The sequence below is a fragment of the Perissodus microlepis genome, chromosome 6 (genome assembly GCF_051167445.1).
Source record: "Perissodus microlepis isolate ML-2025 ecotype Zambia chromosome 6, ASM5116744v1, whole genome shotgun sequence".
NCBI classification, from domain to species: domain Eukaryota; kingdom Metazoa; phylum Chordata; class Actinopteri; order Cichliformes; family Cichlidae; genus Perissodus; species Perissodus microlepis.
The window spans coordinates 28,484,770-28,503,036 of NC_140466.1; the positions used below are offsets into that span (position 1 = coordinate 28,484,770).

At 40.9% G+C, this 18,267-nt stretch overlaps 2 protein-coding genes across 2 annotated transcripts; one reads left to right on the forward strand and one right to left on the reverse strand.

Annotated features, from left to right (window-relative positions):
* Positions 1-322: 322 nt before the first annotated feature.
* On the reverse strand, positions 323-9,536 carry abcg2b (ATP-binding cassette, sub-family G (WHITE), member 2b). Its single transcript, XM_084931843.1, has 16 exons — positions 9,507-9,536; positions 8,777-8,943; positions 8,092-8,151; positions 7,892-8,009; positions 7,655-7,810; positions 7,182-7,339; positions 6,801-6,952; positions 6,354-6,446; positions 5,642-5,793; positions 5,212-5,363; positions 3,561-3,650; positions 1,708-1,832; positions 1,112-1,266; positions 942-1,031; positions 768-820; positions 323-680 (listed from the first exon to the last, which is right to left on the reverse strand). The coding sequence occupies exons 2-16, from the start codon at positions 8,923-8,925 to the stop codon at positions 533-535; spliced, it is 1,851 nt and encodes a 616-aa protein (XP_084787969.1). The 5' UTR covers positions 8,926-8,943; positions 9,507-9,536; the 3' UTR covers positions 323-532.
* A 912-nt stretch (positions 9,537-10,448) lies between these two features.
* hapstr1b (HUWE1 associated protein modifying stress responses b) lies at positions 10,449-16,096 on the forward strand. Its single transcript, XM_084931849.1, has 4 exons — positions 10,449-10,880; positions 13,809-13,893; positions 13,975-14,285; positions 14,388-16,096. The coding sequence occupies exons 1-4, from the start codon at positions 10,685-10,687 to the stop codon at positions 14,624-14,626; spliced, it is 831 nt and encodes a 276-aa protein (XP_084787975.1). The 5' UTR covers positions 10,449-10,684; the 3' UTR covers positions 14,627-16,096.
* Positions 16,097-18,267: the final 2,171 nt, after the last annotated feature.

Genomic DNA, 18,267 nt, shown 5'->3' on the forward strand with positions numbered 1-18,267 from the left:
CGATATTTTCTGAGAATTAACAAAAACTTTCAGTTTTGTAATTACAGGAGAGTCTGAGCAATGAGCTAAACCAAATTTTTCTTTAACACTTTTTGTTTTATTTGTGCTGACAGGTTTCTTCCATCTACTCTGACAACATTTCTTTATCATGCAAAAAACTTAGAGATACTGTTGAAATTGCACTTGTTTTGTCTTCTATGATATTCCAAGGGACTTTAAATGGACAGTTAGATGTCTTTACAATGACAGAAAGAGGAGTTTCACTAGTGTGGTCCACTTAAGATCAATGTGGGCAGCATGTGACCCGGGATGTAAAATGAGTCTGACATCCCTACTTTAGAGCTTAAGTGAGTAAAAGATTTTAAATGTAATGTTTTACAGTATAAATTGATCTGAAATAATAAATTAAATAATAGTAAAAGAAAGCTCAGTCTGGTGGCACTATATAAAACAACTCTCCAGTGTTGCTTTTTTTGTTGTTGTTAAATTACTAAGAAATATACTCGGCTGCTTATTGACACAGGAATGGGCATCATTTCCAGCGGTTGATTCGTCGCAGCTGGACGTAGGCCAGGCACATACAGACAAATATGATTCCCAGCAAGGCCACCACGTTCCTCCAGAAGCCCCACACAGAGTAGTCGATACCTTGCTGTTCCAGGAAATATTCCCCTGAGATGCTGAAGCACAAGACACAAAGACACATTTAATCTGTGTGTGCATGTGTGTGCATAAGTTTTAAACAGTAGCTACGTTATTTCACTCACGCTGTGTTGTTGTTGTACAAAAACAGTCCTTTCAGCTCGTTAATGTATAGAGCCTAAGAAAGAGAGACAAAGAGATCAGGCTGAACAACCTCCTCACTTCACATAAAGGCACATTCAGCCCCAGTGGTCTCATTCTCACACACAAATCCTCCTCCCTTGCTTTCTGTGTCTTACATCCAATCCATATTTGAAGATACTGATCCATTTCACCCAAGAGAGCCAGCTCAGCATGGCGTTGAGATTGACGAGAAAACCACCAAAGACCTGAAACATAAAGAGGGAATGAAACTCTTAAGTGCCCATTCCTCTCTTGTACATGTCATATATGAGTCTTAGCATCTCACCATCATGAAGACGAAGGGCAAAGCAATGAGGATGTTTGCCATCGCAAATGTAGAAACGCTCGCTGAGACGAGGAAGGCCAGACCAACTCCTGCCAGACTGACCAGAGACATGGTCAGAGCGAAACAGAGGAACGTCTCAAATGCAGGCTTCAACCCTGAAGGAATGGTGGACACGTGCACACAGGAAGACAGGAAATTATTGAGCGGGCTGCTCCTGGCACAGTGGCAGTGAGATCAAATGGAAGCTTCCAAATGAAAAGTAATTAACAGCGGCTCAATTAATTAGGAAGTATATTATGGGGATCCAGATTTTATTCATCAAAACTGGAACACCGTTGAGATGAGGCTCAGCCTGTTCAGAAGGAACTGGGCTGTTTCCTTATTCACTAATTTGCTGCATCCAAACTCTCACTCATACTGCAGAACCACTCTGTGGATTTGGAGTTAGCCCTAAATAAGACATTTCATGGATGTGAATGAAACAGCAGCAGCTCCTCTCTGTACTTGGTAACTGACTGTATCAGAACATCTTTCATCATACGATGCACTGTGTGTTTTGTATGTGTATGTCTGCTTGAATGCAAGGATGATGTTACCCATCATGTAGTAGGCAATTGCTGAAAACACAATGATGGGAATCATGCGATTGGGGATGAGATCAGCAAAGATCTTGGACAGGAAGTAGACGGAGGTACGGTAATAGCCGCTAGAGTTTTCATGACTGCAACAAACATTAACAGGGAAAAAAACATAAACTCAAAAACAATGTGAGAGGGTGACAAGGGTTAGATTCACTGACAATTTGAAAAACAGACATATTTTTTTAGGTATATTTTATATCAAAGTGTGATGCAATTCATAAGCATGCACCTCTTCTAAAATTAAGCTCACGCTAATTCATTGACGATTGGATTTTTAAAAAAATGCTTTAAAAGGCAGCAACACCACACACTTGGTCAGGACATCCTGGTCCAGTTAACTATCGACTACAACAGGCAGCCACCTATCACTTGCTGACACCCAGCTATGCTTTTAATAATGAAAAGCCTCAGTGCAATTTAAATGTATGTGTTATACAAAACAATTACTCCCAGTACAGATATCATGAGGAGGTCAATTATCTATAAACTCGAAAACATTTTTTTTTTTTTAATTTTCACAGGACTATAAACATGTTAATTACTGCTGTGAAGTCTATTTTAACAGCAACATCTACAGGGATTGACTTGCTTTTGAAAAGAGCCCCAAGTGGCAGCTAGAGGAACTGCAGTTTTGGCATATTGGCTGGTTTTTTTCCAGCCCCTGAGATGACTGCTTTGTGAGTTTGGTTTTCTTGCGAACAGCAGCCAAGATGAATTAGCTGATGAGTATTAATGAGGTTATGTTGCCTCTCTTAACGGGGCTCTAGTCCAGAGTCCTTGCAGACAGAGCGTAACCCAGATTACTTTGTCATAGTTACAATTTACAAATGTCCAAAAAATATGTCTCATGCAGGCAGTCATAAAGCCTAAGGACTACAAAACAGACACACTAATTAAATGTGTGTGTTGCAGGCAGATGGTGGGTAACACCTTTCTCACCAGTGGCTCTTCCCAACAATATGAGCAAGTGATAGAAATCATTTGTCACCTTTAAGATGAAAAAACACATAAACAAAATTATTCTGTTTACTTGTACAGCTATTCTTGTGAGAGTTTTCTCCATTACAATCAGTGAGAGGCCAGCTTGTTTCATTTCACACCTCTTTAAAGGCCTGTGTGAGGGCTAAGACTCAGTTTCAGGGTCAAAGTTAGAGTTAGGTAGGGTTAGAGCTCCGGATTTATTTGTAGTCCTTTGTGAATGCATTACTGTAAATGAAATATAGCCAACAGAGCATGACTGGCTCTGCTGGAAAAATTAAAGACTGTGGATTAATCACTTTGCTCTAGTCCCTTCTGTCTTCAGAGTACTGCTGCATTTTCCAGACTACTGCAGGGATCACCCAACTTTCCCAAAGTATGTTTCTGTTTATTGCTATGCAACAGGTCTGAATTATATGTTGAGAAGTTTTAGAGTACATATGGTGCCAGCGACCCTTTTGGACGGACACAAGAGTGCTTTATTGGTTGTAGGAATCTGATTGGGTTCTTGTAAAAGGCTCTTTCTTTTAAGGGGTCCCTGTGCAATAGTTAGCCATGTGTAGTGAACCACAGCTGAAAACACTGTATAACAAATGAACTATTTTCTCTGACTTGAGTAATAATGAATAAAAATCGCAATGTCCAGTTGTTTTTGGAATGTTGTGTAACCTCTATGAAAACAAAACTACATGCCTTGTTTTTATGGTTTATCATCTCTGTAACTATGGTGGATTTAAGAATATAGCAGCTTTGGCTTTGACTGAAGAAAAATACAGAATAGCACAAGCCACACTTCTAAAGTGCACACACAAGCTTAATGTCTCACTCACATGAAGATCGCCCTTTCATTTATAAAGAGTTCAACAGCAGAAAGATTCCCAAACACCATGTTGATGATAAGGAAGAAGAACGCTCCACTCCTGCCATTAAAAGACAAAAGAGACAATGGTTTAAAAATTTAAGAACATGTCAGCCATGATACATTACTGTGAAAAGTATTTGTCACACCTACATGTGTTAGGTCATCAAACAAATGTTAACATTAGACAAATATAACCAGAGTAAATGTAAAATGCAGGATTTCATTTATCCATCCATCCAGATGCCCGAACCACCCCAGCTGGCTCCTTTCAATGTGGAGGAGCAGTGGCTCTACTCTGAGCCCCTTCTGAATGGCCGAACTTCTCACCCTATCTCTAAGAGAGAGGCCAGCCACCCTTCGGAGGAAACCCATTTCCGCCGCTTGTATTCGGGATCTCATTCATTTATTCAGGATTTCATTTATTAAGAGGGAAATAAACTATCTAAACCTCCCTGACACTGTGTGAAAATGATTTGCCCCTCAGAACATCCAAAAAACTGCAGGTCTCACTTGTCTCAGTTAAGCTCAGTCTTCATGATTCAATAAGAAAGAGACTGGAAAAAAATGGCATCCATGGGGGAGTCAAGTAGAAAAAAACAGCTGACCACAAAGAACACAAATGCTTGTGTCACATTTACCAAAAAACATCTTGATTATCCACAAAACCCTAACCACAAAAATACTCTGTGGATTGATGAGACAAACGCTGAACTTTTTGGAAGGTTTGAGTCCAGTTGCATCTGCATAAAAGTGACATAGTATTTCATGACAAGAACATTATACTGACAGTCAAACATGGTGGTGGTAGTGTGATGTCTGGGGCTGTTTTTCTGTTTCAGGGCAGCTTGCTGTAATTGATGGAAACATGAATTCTGCTCTCTACCAGAAAAATCCTGAAGGAGAATGTGTCACCATCAGTTCATGCCCCGAATCTCACGAGCACACTTGAGTTATACAGAAGGACAATGACTAAGAACACACCACAAAGTCCACCTCTGAATGGCTCAAAAACAAAATGAAGGTTTTGGCATGGTCTAGTCAAAGTCTGGACTTAAATCAGATTGATATGCTTTGGCATGACCATAAACCTCAGACAACTCACGGTGTAAAATGCTCCAACATGGCTGAATTAAAACAATTCTGTGCAGAAGAGTGGGCCAAAATTTCTTCATAGCACTGTAAAAAAAAAAACCATTAGAAGTTATCGCAAATGGTTGATTGCATGTCTTGCTGCCAAGGGTGGCACAACCAGTTATTAGTTTAGGGGGGAATCACTGTTTCACACAGGGCCATGTAGGTTTGGATAGATTATTCCCTTAATAAATAAAATCATCATTTGAAAACTGCATTTTGTGTTTACTCGGGTTATCTTTATCTAACATTAAAATTTGTTTGACGATCGGAAACACAAGTGCGACAAATATGCAAATAAATATGAAAATCAGGAGGTGGGCAAATACTATTTGGCTATCTGGAACCAAGTGGCCTTCACAATAGCTGCCCTGCAATAATTCCCTACAACAATACACGGTTAAAAACATTTTAAATTATATTATGTGGAAAACAGAGGTGAAAATGGAGCAGATACCCTGAATTAAACAAGGCAGACTGTTGTGTACCTGTTCTGTAAAGCCTCGGGCAGTGTCAGGGGCATTTGGTAATAAATGAGTCCCACGAGAACGGCGAAGAAGATGTTGAGAGCCAGTTGGGCGTAGGAGGTCTGAGGGTTCCTCAGAGTGTTCAACACTGTCCTGCCGCACACCACACGCATCTAGCTCACGCACACACAGATGCACCACACACACAAACACAAAGAGGATAATTATCAACATTTTTTATGAGTAGACAGTAAAACTGAGTCGGATCAGCACACAGCCAAGCACACTGAGATAACAGCTGGCTCGTAAACTCTGTGACATAACCTAATAAACTCACTTCTGCTTCTGTTAATCATTAAACTAATGAGACCTGAGATTTCCAACAACCAGAAAATAATCTCCTATCATTTTAAAATTAAAAAATGTTCTCTGCAACTGACGATTTGCTCACCTGATAGAAGAAAGAGGTGGCGTAGTTGGGCGGCTTGTCTTCACCTGTGACCCCGTCACCAATGCTCTGGTTCACATGGTCCAGCTCCTCCATCATATTCTGGTACAGCTGGGACTGCTGATACTTTATTGCTAAGGGGTTTTTGCAATCCTCTTGGGTGAGAGAGGAAATCACGGTGTCAAGTTAAGGACAGCATAATAAAAACATGGATTTGTAACAGCCACCCAAGAAATCTAAGTGAGATGGGTTTGGAGATATAAAACTGAGCAATTACTCCAGAAGTGCTTGGTTACATAACACAAACCTTCCTTTACGTCACGTTAAGTTAACCTAGCTGCCTCCCAACTCAAAGTTCAAACATGCTGCACAAACACGAGCTTGGTTTGTAATAAGTGAGGCTTTTATAGCCGCTCAGTATGTGGCAGGTTGTGTTATGAAGCAAAAACATTGTAGAATATAGTTTTTGAAATGCTGTTGGAGCAATCTGTGACCGACATGTCTAAAACTGTAACTTCACCAATAACTTTATCCAACATTGATTTTTTTTCTTACTCACAAAGCACCAAACCATGCTTGGATATTTACCTGGTGTTACAAAGAGTGATTTGTCTATTTTAGAAGGTTGTCTTTGTGTGTGTCTCTCAGCAAAAAGTAGTTGGTGGTTGGAGAAGCGAAGCAGGAGAACATTTTTTAACTGTGATTTATTACTTACCTGCCATGTCCCATTGTACTGTTGATTTTGTTTCTCCATTTGTGATGTCCATGAAGAAGTCAGCTGGATTGTTGAAAGGCTCAATCTGATAGCCTGTACAAAGCACACACAGACATACTGATAAAACCTCATTCAACTTTAAAAGCATACAAAATCTGGATTTGAGGAAGTGCTACATCCATCCATGAATCCAAGAACCCAGTTCAGGGCTGCAGGGGCTGGATTATCTAAATAATTTCAGATCATTTTCACACTGTAGAACAAAGTTAAGTATGAACATATAAATATAAAACAGGACTTAAGTCGTGCCCTGACTTCTGACCTCATTCAGCAGCTCATATACTGTATACTTCCCTTTGGTATTCAACTGCTCATAATTTTTTATAGGATTCTCAGTCAAAGTCTTCCAACTTTTACAGTAATTATACAAACTCATGCATTACATACCAAGGTCTGTGAAGTACATCAGGGCGTGGTCTGCTGCTCCTGCATACACCACCTCCCCTTTATGCATCAGTGTGAGGTGGTCAAACTGTTTGAAGATGGAGTATCGGGGTTGGTGGATGGAGAAGATCACAGTCTTGCCTCTTCTGGACAACCTTGATACATTTTTGGACATTTTTATTACACAGACGGCAGTAGATGGTGACATAAAGAGATCATTTACACCAGAAACACCAGCATAGTGTAAATGTGAACTAAAGATAGCAATGAACAGCACACTGCTGTTTGACTCTACCTAATTTTATACAGCGTGCTTCAGTTTTGTGTTATTTGTGTCTTTTGTGTATGTGTGTAATGAGTGATAGTTAAGTAGCTGCGCTGTACTTGTGTAGTAGACCGATGATGCAGTTTGCAGTGTTAGAATCCAAGCCAGTGGTCGGCTCATCCAGAAACAGCAGAGAGGGAGAAGTGATGAGCTCCATCCCAATGCTGCACCGCTTCCTCTCCCCTCCTGATACACCACGCAGAAACTCCGTGCCTATCTGAATACACACACGCAAAACTTGCTTTGCATCTAAAATGTGCAAAAAGGACAAACTAGAGTGATATGTCTGTTATAAAGTTTGATTTTTCAAAATAAAATGGGAGAGTAACTTTTCTTGTATGTAAGTTACACCAAAACACCAAACTTCAATGTATTTTTGTAAAGATTATATACAGTTTAGTTGGAACTGTGGTCTCAAAGTAATAGGATTTAAAAAGCACTAATGATAAGTTATTTTGCATAAAATACTGTAACATTTTTTGATATTTCCTCTACAGTTTGAAAAAAGTAGTTTGTGCATGGTGCTCTGTACCTTAGTGTCAGCACAGTCTGTAAGGCCCAAGTCTTCTATGATGGTGTTTACTTGCTGGTGTTTATCTGCTGTGGAGTGATCCTTAGGGTTCAGACGCAAGTTGGCACTGAAAAGCAGGTTCTCTCTCACGCTCAGAGTCCCCATCAGAATATCATCCTGGAACCAAAAGGGCGATGTAGATAAACCACTCACCAGTGCGTAATGTTAAAAAATATGCATATGTTTGCATCTGTGTACCTGAACCACATAGGCAGAGGTGAGCCTCAGGTCAGACGTGACGACTTTGCCGTTCACCAATACATTTCCCTGACGCAGTCCAGCTGGATTTTTCCTCCCTGCAAGTACATCCAGGAGTCTGCGATGAGGATAAAAAACACATCATTGGCCTGTTCATGCTTATAAACTACTGACTGTGTATTTGCAAGGAAATGTCTTACGATGTTTTACCGCTTCCTGTGGCACCCATGATGGCATTCATCCCCGGTCTTATGATCCCACTGCAGCAAGTCATGCAATGCTTAAGTGATCCTTAATACATAATCCACAAGATACATTCTTTCTACTCAAACATTGGAGGTTATACTGTTCATTTCTTTCAATGCTTTCTGCAAAATGCAGAAAATAAAATAAGATGACAATGCTATGAAAATAAAATGCTACGGCCAAACACATACATGTGTACTTTTAGCATGCTAAGTTACAGCATATTGAAAAAGTAGAGCTGCAACTGAAAACTAATGTTATTTACACTTTTATTGCCTGATTGACCTGTACACATTGAAGAATTAAAGGAAAAATCAACACAAAGTGACTTAGCAAGGTGATAGACCAAAACATGTCACTAGAACAGACTCACTGCACCTCAGTATTCCTTAGTCATGGCACATTAGGTCTCTAGAAATCTACTTGAGGGGTAAACCCCATTCTTTTCAAAGATACTGACCAATGTGACCCAAAGTCTTAGGCGTTTAAGTAGTTGGGATCTGGTGATTGCAACTGCCATCATATTTTATTGATATCATTTTCATATTCATCGAACCATTCAGTGACACTGCTTAATAAATATGAACTCAAGTGGATCCAAGTCAAGGAGCATAAAAGCATAAAACCAGCATGTCCTACCTCACATCATGGAGGATGATCTTTTCGGGACCTATCTTGTGGCAGAACTTTGTTTCTTGAACACAGTAGAGAAGGTTGCTGAATGTGACAGTTGGACCCCGGTCCTGAAAGTAGTCATCAACAGGGATACTATTCTCCCCCTTAGTCATGTTCAAAGAATGGAGTTGCTAGCAGAAAGAGAGGAAAAGAGAGTCTGGAAGCTGGGTTCAAAGAGAGAAGCAGTCTGGCACAGAGACCTGTGCAGGCTGAAGGAGATACAGGTGAGTGAAAATGTAACCAAAAGATCTCTTATTACCCATCGGAACTTTGGACTCTCTCAATCCTTATAGAGTTGTGGCTTACTGTGATAATGTGGCATTGAACTGTCCCACTCAAAATCACAAGCACAGCAGTAATTCCACCCATGAGCACTACAATCTATGCAAGTAATTTGATGGCAGCTGGTGATATGCGTGTAGTATAATGCTGATTACCCCTATGAAAATATTGCAGATGTCAGCCATTCTACCATACCTATACGTTAATACCTGTTTATTTATACAGGTAATTTATACACAGTACGATTATTCATATTCATGAAGGCGACAGCAGTATTAACACCAGCAAGCACAAATTCTGTCATGGTCCTGGGTCGGTGACCCAGCGCTTTGAGTTTATTATTATTATTTTCTAGTTTATTCTGATTTTGTATTAGTTCTTTGGGTTTGGTTGTTGTGTTTATTATCCCTACCTGTGTCTCCCTCTGTGCTCTGTTCGGGTCCCCGAGTTTTGTGTTGTAAAACAGTCTGTGTGTTTACTGTTTTACTTTGTAGGTCTGTGTCTCGTTATGCCTATTAGTTCCAGCTGTGTCCCCTCTGTGTCTCTCTGTTCCTCGCCTCGTGTCCTCTGTTTGTGTTAGTTTTCCCAGTTTAGGTTTATGTTCAGTTCTGCCCTCACCTTCGGTTTTTTCACTGTAAATAAATCTCCACCTGCATCTCCACTGCCATCTGCATCTTGGGTCCTCATTCATTCCACCACACGACTGCTGCCCCAGCAGTAAATGCCCTTTGCAATAAAAATTAAGCCACAAAGTTGAATGCACATTAAGGTGCTTAATCCACAGATTTTGAAAGAAGAAATAGCTTCTTGTTACTCTTACAAATAAACATTCACATTACAAATCAGCCATTTGCTTCAGGGATTTAGTACTATACTCTGATATGACTTGTTGCTTTTTGAGGCTAATGTAACATAAATAATGCAGCATTAGGAAAAGTACTGTTTTCTGACTTCACACTTTGTGAGCTACTGTTTGAGAAAGTTTGAGTATTTAGGAGTATTTGTGTACCATGATTGTTACTTGGTCTCAGTGACTACTGTTCAGTCTACTGATCTTGAATTTAAAACGAAAACAAAGAAAAAGTATGAGCACAAACAGAGTGTCCTTAAACCTTTGACCACACTGATTACATGTACGACATTTCCATGGTCGGGCTGCCCCCTAACGCACGGAATCCACTGTAACAGGCTATAGAAAATCTTCTGGGTGGGATCAACATTGTTTTTCTCCGACTATTTGTCTTTTTGTCACCGTCCAATCAGGCTTCGTGTTCAGCATCAAGTACCGCCTAGAAAATTGTTTCTACCAATCTATTTTCAGCACAGTGAGATAATGGGAGGGGCAAGCTCCAGAAATTCCGAGGTGTTGTCATTGCGTTCCTCAGTTTTGTGTGTTTAGCACTGGGTGTACGGGTGGGGTGTTAAATATCCACAATGTGGCTCTAACAGCAGTTCTGGTTTTTATTTTGTGTACTTTGACGTATTGTTCCGGTATAGCACAGAAAAGTATAGCACAGCCGGGAAATTAAAGATCCTGTATTTTACACGAAGGTTAGCTTATAAGCTATTAGCTAACGCCTAACGTTAGCTATGGAGGAGAGGAAAGAGGAGGGAGAAGCGGAGATCCAAGAGCACGGCCCCGAGCACTGGTTCTCGAAATGGGAACGGCAGTGCTTAGCTGAGGCGGAACAGGATGCGCCAAACGAAGAAGAGTCCGAGCAAAGCCAGCAAAAGCTGTGGCACCTCTTTCAGAACTCAGCCACGGCGGTAGCACAGCTCTACAAAGGTATGTACAGAAGATGCCGGAATTCAAGCTAAGCTAGCCGCCTGAGCTAACATTATCGCTGGGCGGAGAGACACAAAGGGCACTATTCAAACTCATACTGCTCACTATTCGCAGCTTTTTCTCTAAAGTACAACCGGCGTTGTTTGTCACCGTTGTAGTTTTCAGTTGGACTGGGAGGTGTATTCTTTCAAACAGAGTTTAAAACAGAGTCTTCGTCGCTTCTCGTCTTGATTATCGTGACCCTGTTCCTTTTGCTAGCTAACTATACCACATGCTAACGCTAGCAGCCGCTAACAGCCGGTCACCGTGTCAGAGCGTCGGACAACAAGGCTGAATGTAGCTCACGGTGGCCTTAGCTGTCAGAGGTCTCACTGGTTTAAGGGATTGAAAAGAAGACACGCTAAAATGTCCCCGAAATACCGGGTTAACTTGCCGGTGCGGGCGTCACAGGTTTATTACAGTTGTTCGTCTGTTATGTACTCGACATGGCTTACACAAAAAGTGTTTTGTCTGCCGGTTATCAGTTATACAGCTAGTCAAAATGGCGAAACACAGGGAGGAGATGGTAGACTGAAAACAAGACATTTGTTGACGCTTAGTCGTACATTTTTATTATAGCGGTGTTGTGGACGTCCAGAAGTTAACGACACGAAAGACGTTTTATACCAAGACGCAGTTCGGTTTCCTCTTTCTGGGTGCAATGATTTTCATTACCAGAACAAAATGGCGAAAGGATTACCATAAATGTTGTTCTTGTTGAAAATTTGTCCTGCCCAGATATGTTTTTTTTTTTTTTTTTTTTTTTTTTTTTTGCTCTGACAGCCTCTCATCAGGACCAGAAACTCACTGTAAATTGTGATCCCTTAGTTGTTCAGATTTGTCCTGCAGGGTTTTTTGTGTGTTAAATGTTTTAGTTGCCTTGATCACCAGTTTATGGGATTTATTTGATGTCCTATCCTCAATATTTATGGAGCACTAACCAGTACAATTACGATGTTTGTCCACCACTGTCTAGAAATCCTGCTTGGTCAGGTACTTCTGTTTACAAGACCCTCCTCACCGTGTGTCCTAAAATCAGGAACACACCTGTACATGAATACACTTATGAGCAGCCAGTGCAGTTAAAATGTAAGAGTTTCTAGTCAGGAAAACTGAATTTATTTTTTGGGTCATGAAAATACTGTCATTGCTTTTTTTCTTTAAAAAAAAAAACAACAAAAAAAAACTGGAGGTAAACATCGCACAAGTTGTTGATATTCACATAATTTTACTTAAGCATCCTAAGCATATGCATAGTTTTGAGAGTTTTAGTTTTAGCCTTGAGACTTATTGTGGTGGATACTGAATTTGAAAATACTCAAACAGTATTTCTCAAATCTGAGGTCAATCAGCCAGTCTGCTGACTCAGTCTTTAGGGTGTCTTCCATTGTAGCCAGAAAGCTATTAATGGATATGTGGATCATGACTTCCTGTTGTGTCCGTCAGTCAGTGTTTGCAAAGACACATGCATGTTAAAAGGTGACAAAAAGTCCATGGTTTCTTGAAGATTAAAGGGTATCTGTTCTTTAGCTCCATGGCACCACAGCCCTGCCAAACTAAAAGTAAAATCATTTTAGAAGCAACTCGGTGGCCATCTTGTAGCAGATTTTTATTTTCAGTCCCCATCTGTACAAGTAGGAAGAGAACCATGGCCTCAATTTCAGTCATCAGTGGAACATTAGTTAAGACAATAAAAACCGTTACAAAAGTTTATCATCTTCACCTTAAATAGGGTATAAAAGCGTCACATTATAGAAAAGGAGTAAAGTATACTTTAGTCATTGTAGCACAGATGCAGAAAAGTTCTAGTTACACAGTTAAAGCAGTTATGAACCTTAATGTGCACAGGTGTCAGAACTGCATTATTAAGTAATATTTTTCTTGTTTTGGCTGTTTGACAATGGGACAGCAGCCATCTGTTGCATCTCCCATTGATTTCTGGGAGTGCAGATTTTCCTCCTTTTTTGAACTTCAGTGCATTAACTCATTGCCATCCATTCTCCTTCAGGATTTTCTGGTAGAGAACCAAATTCATCGTTCCATCAGTTACGGCAAAATCGGCCTCAAGCAGCAAAGCAGCCCCAGAACATCACAGTACCACAACCATGTTTTACTGTTGCAGTGTTCTTCTTTTTATGACATTCTGGGCTGGTTTCAGCTATTGTCTCATCAGTCTACAGAACATTTTCTCAGAAGTCTTGGGGATCATGAAGATGTTTTTTGGTAAATGTGACACAAGGTGGTGGTTTTCCCCTCAACTCTCCCATGGGTGCCAATTTTGCCCAGTCCCTTTCTTATTGTTAAATCATGAACTCTGGCCTGAACTGAACCAAATTAGGCCAAATTGTTTAGATGATGATCTTGGTAGTTTTGTGACCTCCTGGATGAGTCTGTGTACGTTCCTGGAGTAATATTGGTAGGCCGGCCACTCCTGGCGAGGTTCACCACTGTGTTTTCTCCATTTGTGTATAATGATCTCACTGTGATTCGTGCTTTTGAAACCATTTTTTAGGCTGATTTAGTCATTGATATCTTGGCTATTGAGTTTCCTTAGATCATGGCATCATTTGTTGCTTTTTGATATCTTTTGAAGCCTACTTCATTTTGTCAGAGAGGTGTTTTAACTTTTTTTTTTTTTTATAGAGGGGACAAACACTTTTCCATGGGACTATATAAAGTCTCAGATAAAAATCAAAATACCAGCAGACCACAAACCGAACCCGGTGCTGCAATTTGACCTTTTCTACACGTTATGCATCTGTTCATAGAGTAGTTATTTGTGTATTGCTCAGTTAATTTTCTGTTTGTTCACTTGGTTTTTAGCTCTCATTTCTTTTTGTTTGTCTGCCTCTTGTTCTTGTCACTAAAGAATAATTTTGTAATTCACAGATCGAGTATGTCAGCAGCAAGGACTCTCCCTCTGGGTGCCCTTCCAAAATGCAGCCACAGCTGTCACTAATCTGTATAAAGGCAAGTAAAATGATACTGTTAACCATTATGTGGTTCAGCCTTTTTATAGCATTTTATATGTACAAGTTGCGATTGTTGTGTCCAGAGATACTGAAATTAGGCGTCCTTGTATGTCATCAGAGAGTATGGAGGCCCGCCAGCGGAGCTATGACCTGGGCATCCACTTAGGCTATCAGCGCAGGAATAAAGAGGTGATTGCATGGGCGAAAAAACGCCGAAGAACTATCAGACGAGAAGAACTCATTAGCTTCCTGTGTGGCAAAGTTCCACCTCCTCGTACAGCTCGCGCCCCACCCAGAGTTTCCATGGTATCTGCGAGCAGACCGTCACCTCCGGAGACTGGCAGCTCAGTGGAGACCGACCTGCAACCCTTTAGAGAGGCCATCGCACTGCATGGTTAGCCAAAGCACCTGAACGCTTTATGAAGATGCAAGGCTCAAATTCAAATAAGTTGTCTTATTCCTTTTTCTCTTTTTTTCCCCATCCCTTCTTTTCCAGGCCTTAGTGGTGCCATGGCCAGCATCTCTGTGCGTTCTGGTCCTCCTGGTTCCCCAACTCACCCCGCACAGTCTCTCAGTCGTCGTAGGAATGGGCTTCATGATGTGGACCTCAACACCTTCATAGCTGAGGAGATGGCACTCCATTTAGATTCCACCACCAATCGTAAACGAGGCCCTGCCCCCTGTAGTGATGTCATCACAGACTCACCCACGCATAAACGTAACCGGATGCTCTGAACTCTTCCCACACCACTGATCCCTCCTCTGTCTGCTCCTCAGTGGCCAACTGGACAGCCGATGGGGACTCACGCCTTGGCCAACCACTGAAATCTTCCTTAGTCGCAATGCTACAAATAAAGAAAAAACTGTTCTCAGCGTACATATTTAGCCCCTCCTTTAACCCACTCATTTTCTCAGCAGGAAATTTGGTGTTGTCTCACACGTCCTCTCAGTGGTAGAGTTCTGTTCCTTTTAGCAGATTTACTTTCCTGTTTGTTAGCCCTCTGTCGATCTGATACCGAGGCAAGCACACGTTACACTTGAAGTTCTCGACGTGCAGAATGTTCAGTTGAGATAGTGTTTTTTTTTTTTTTTGGGGGGGGGGGGGGGTTCTGGCCGGGCTCCTTTGTGCTTCACATTCAGTGATCAGATGGACCAGACTGTTGCCTGCAGTTTGCGGTTATCTTCCCCTCTTTCCTCAGCCATACTTCCTCCTCTTTTGAGTGCTGGCCAAACCAGACTGAATCCGGGCTCCTTGGGAGGCCAAACTGCCTCCCTGCCGCGTGGCTCAACTCAAAACGCTTTTCAGCGTGTGCATCTCATTCTGCTGCTCTGTGTGTTTGTGTATCTGACAGCAGAACTGCCACTTACTGTGTCGTACTTGTCTTCGCCTTTGAGAAAGCTGCTACAGTATCTCTGGTTTTTGTGCAACAAAGAGTGTGTGTGCGCGCGTGCGTGTGTGTACGCTTGTGGATGCAGGGTTCTGGCAAATCCAGTTTCCACTTGACAATTTTCTCTTTTATGAAATTCATCCCATTTTATTTTTCTTCAGTTGCTCTTTACAGTCCAAGCCAGGGTTTTATCACGAAGCAGGTCATTCATATCCACACAGATAAGTGGGGTGACGGGGTGGGGAAAGTGAGATGCATCTTATGTCTTTTATCTCTGCATTTTCTTTTTCTAACCATGTTGTTACCTGTTGTAACGTTACAAATAATACAAATGCGCTACGCACAGTTTCCATATCAGCGTCCAGGAGAACTCGATACAACACAGGCTCTCAAATTTTTTGCATTACGAGCAGTAACAGTGTTTCAAAGGCTGCATCTTTGTTTGCATATGACCCAACAGTAACTTGGAGACTGTTGCCAATAACTCGTCTCTTGTTTTACAACCCTTTCACACCTGTGACTTCAGCTTTAAATCTAGAAAATTACAGGGGGCAGCTGCCTGTGAACTAGTGGAGGGCCGATGGCTGTGATATTTTACTTTAGCCCACTCATGGACTATTGGGTGTGTTGAGTCAACAAGGCACTTGTTTTTGCTGATTTCACACTGCTTTGTGATACAATCTTGTGTAATGTGTGTACATAACATGTAGGTGCTGTTATATGTGGTACATTATTGTAAAAAGGAGTGCAAATCCATTGGGATGTCCATGTACAATAACAATTCTGACATTAAAGAACAGTACAAGTGTTCAACTTATTTGAGTTTTCTCACAGTTACGTTCATTGTGTTTAGTGCAGGATGAGCTTTTCTCGTTTCTGTGATATTTTAATAAAATGCCTCAGTTGTTGATCATAAAAGAACACTAAAGGGTAGGACGAAGTGGAAAAACCTGAGCCTTTCAGGTATTAGCTGTTGCAGTGCTTCTCTGTTAACTCGTGCCTTTTTCATTTGATACCAAGAGCAGAAGAATAAAGGATCATCTGAATGCTGCGCTCTGTCTGCAGAAGCAGGTTACCTCAAAGTTTGTTAATATTGTGCAGTTCATTGTTGCCACCACATGGGGGTGACAAACTACATGCTACTGCTTTAAGAGTTTTAAGCAGACACTTCCATGACAGGAGTTTGTTTTTATTAAAACAATCTAGTTAATCTAGAAGAAATTCTTACATGCAAATTTGTAAATTGGCAGCATTTACACACAGGGAGACGTGTTGAAGGGCAAACAAAGATAAACAACAGATATGAATACCAGGGGAAGAACAAGCTGCAAGTGAGCAATGCTAGTGCAGCATTTGATGAGGAACCAGGAAAAATAAAAACCACTTTTTATTCTTGTAATATTTCTCAACCTGGTAATTAGATTTTGTTTCAGTTCACACAGTGAATGTAGAATATGCTTTTTGTCTCACTCTAACATCAGAAAACATCACCCTAGAATAGAATAGAATAGAATAGCTTTTTATTGTCACTGTTACAAGAACACCGAAAGGCAGTTTGGCATTTCTCCATGTGTGTGAAGTACACAATAACAGACAAATTTACATTTACACAAGAGTTCTAGTGTTTCATCGGTTACGTGAACTAAAAAATTGTTTGTCTACCCGCAACAAAACAAACTGGAGGTTTCCTGGTTACTTAACCACATTTGGCATCAAAGGTGCGAGAGTTGCAAAGGACATAAGTTTGATCCACTTTTGAATCCACCAAAAGACACGCAAACCACAAAGGCTAACCTATTTCTCTTATAGCAGTTAAGATGCCATTAGTGGTGACTCACTGTGTTAGTCTGCAGCTGACAGACTGCTGCACATAGCTGATGAGCAGAAGTAGTAATGCACTTAGTTCATCGAGACAGTGGCATCATTTAACACGAGGGAAAAATGAGATTAGGGCAACGGAAGGGAATCAAGAACCGGTGCCAAATCGTCCCATCCACTGGCACCAGTACTTCCAAGCTTATCATTTCCTTTTATCAGTGCTGGCATGTTTTCATGACAGCTGCACACTGCAAACTAATGATGTCAGACTCAGCAAAGCTTTCGGAAACCTGAGTCACTCATGCGTCTTACTTTTTGTGTGTTTACAGACTGGGAGATAGTAAAACACTGGCACACACACACACACACACTGTATAAAGAATCAATAAGTGAGCTGATAAAAAATCAGACCTTTAAACAGTATTGATGAAGGCATTAGTATCAATAAAACCTGATCGATACCCTCCTCTTATTGTCACGGACAGACTGTCATGAATATCTGACACTTTTTAAAGCTTAGACCTTTACTGATACAGTTTTGTGTGTCTTTTTTCAGCCTTTTTTGTGTTTCGTGCAGCCAAGATAAACAGCACCAAAACCATGAAACATTCTTCTCCCCTCGCTTCCCTCCACCATCATTTCAATCAACACACAAACTCTTCTCTTTGTACAGTTTACGTTCCATCTCCATTAAACACTCAGTGCTTATACTTTTGGTTGGGTTTTTTTTTTTTTTTTGCCATTTTCACTTAACTTTTTCTATTTTTCTTTTGTACTTTTATACCCACAAGCAGCATTCATACAAAATCTGACAGCATTTCACCTTTGCAAAGCACAGGTGAGACAGGTACAGATAAGAAATCCCCAGTTATGAGGGCCACTGACTCACTTCATAAGCTTGTCTGTTATTACACTATTATTTTTATGTGTACGTGGATCCCGATCAATGTTCCCTCTAAACTGCTGGCACGGTCTCTGCGCACAGAAAATCTGTGTTGCACACACACAAAAAAATCTAACCTGAATTGAAATTAAAATTAAAACTTTAACAATCCTGTTTTGCAGTGTTAGTCAGTAAGTGACTGGCTGCTCCCGTGTGGGATTAGAACGATGCCACCTTATCCCATAGTCCAGCCAATAATGCGACTCACAGGCTATGACAGCGTCCTT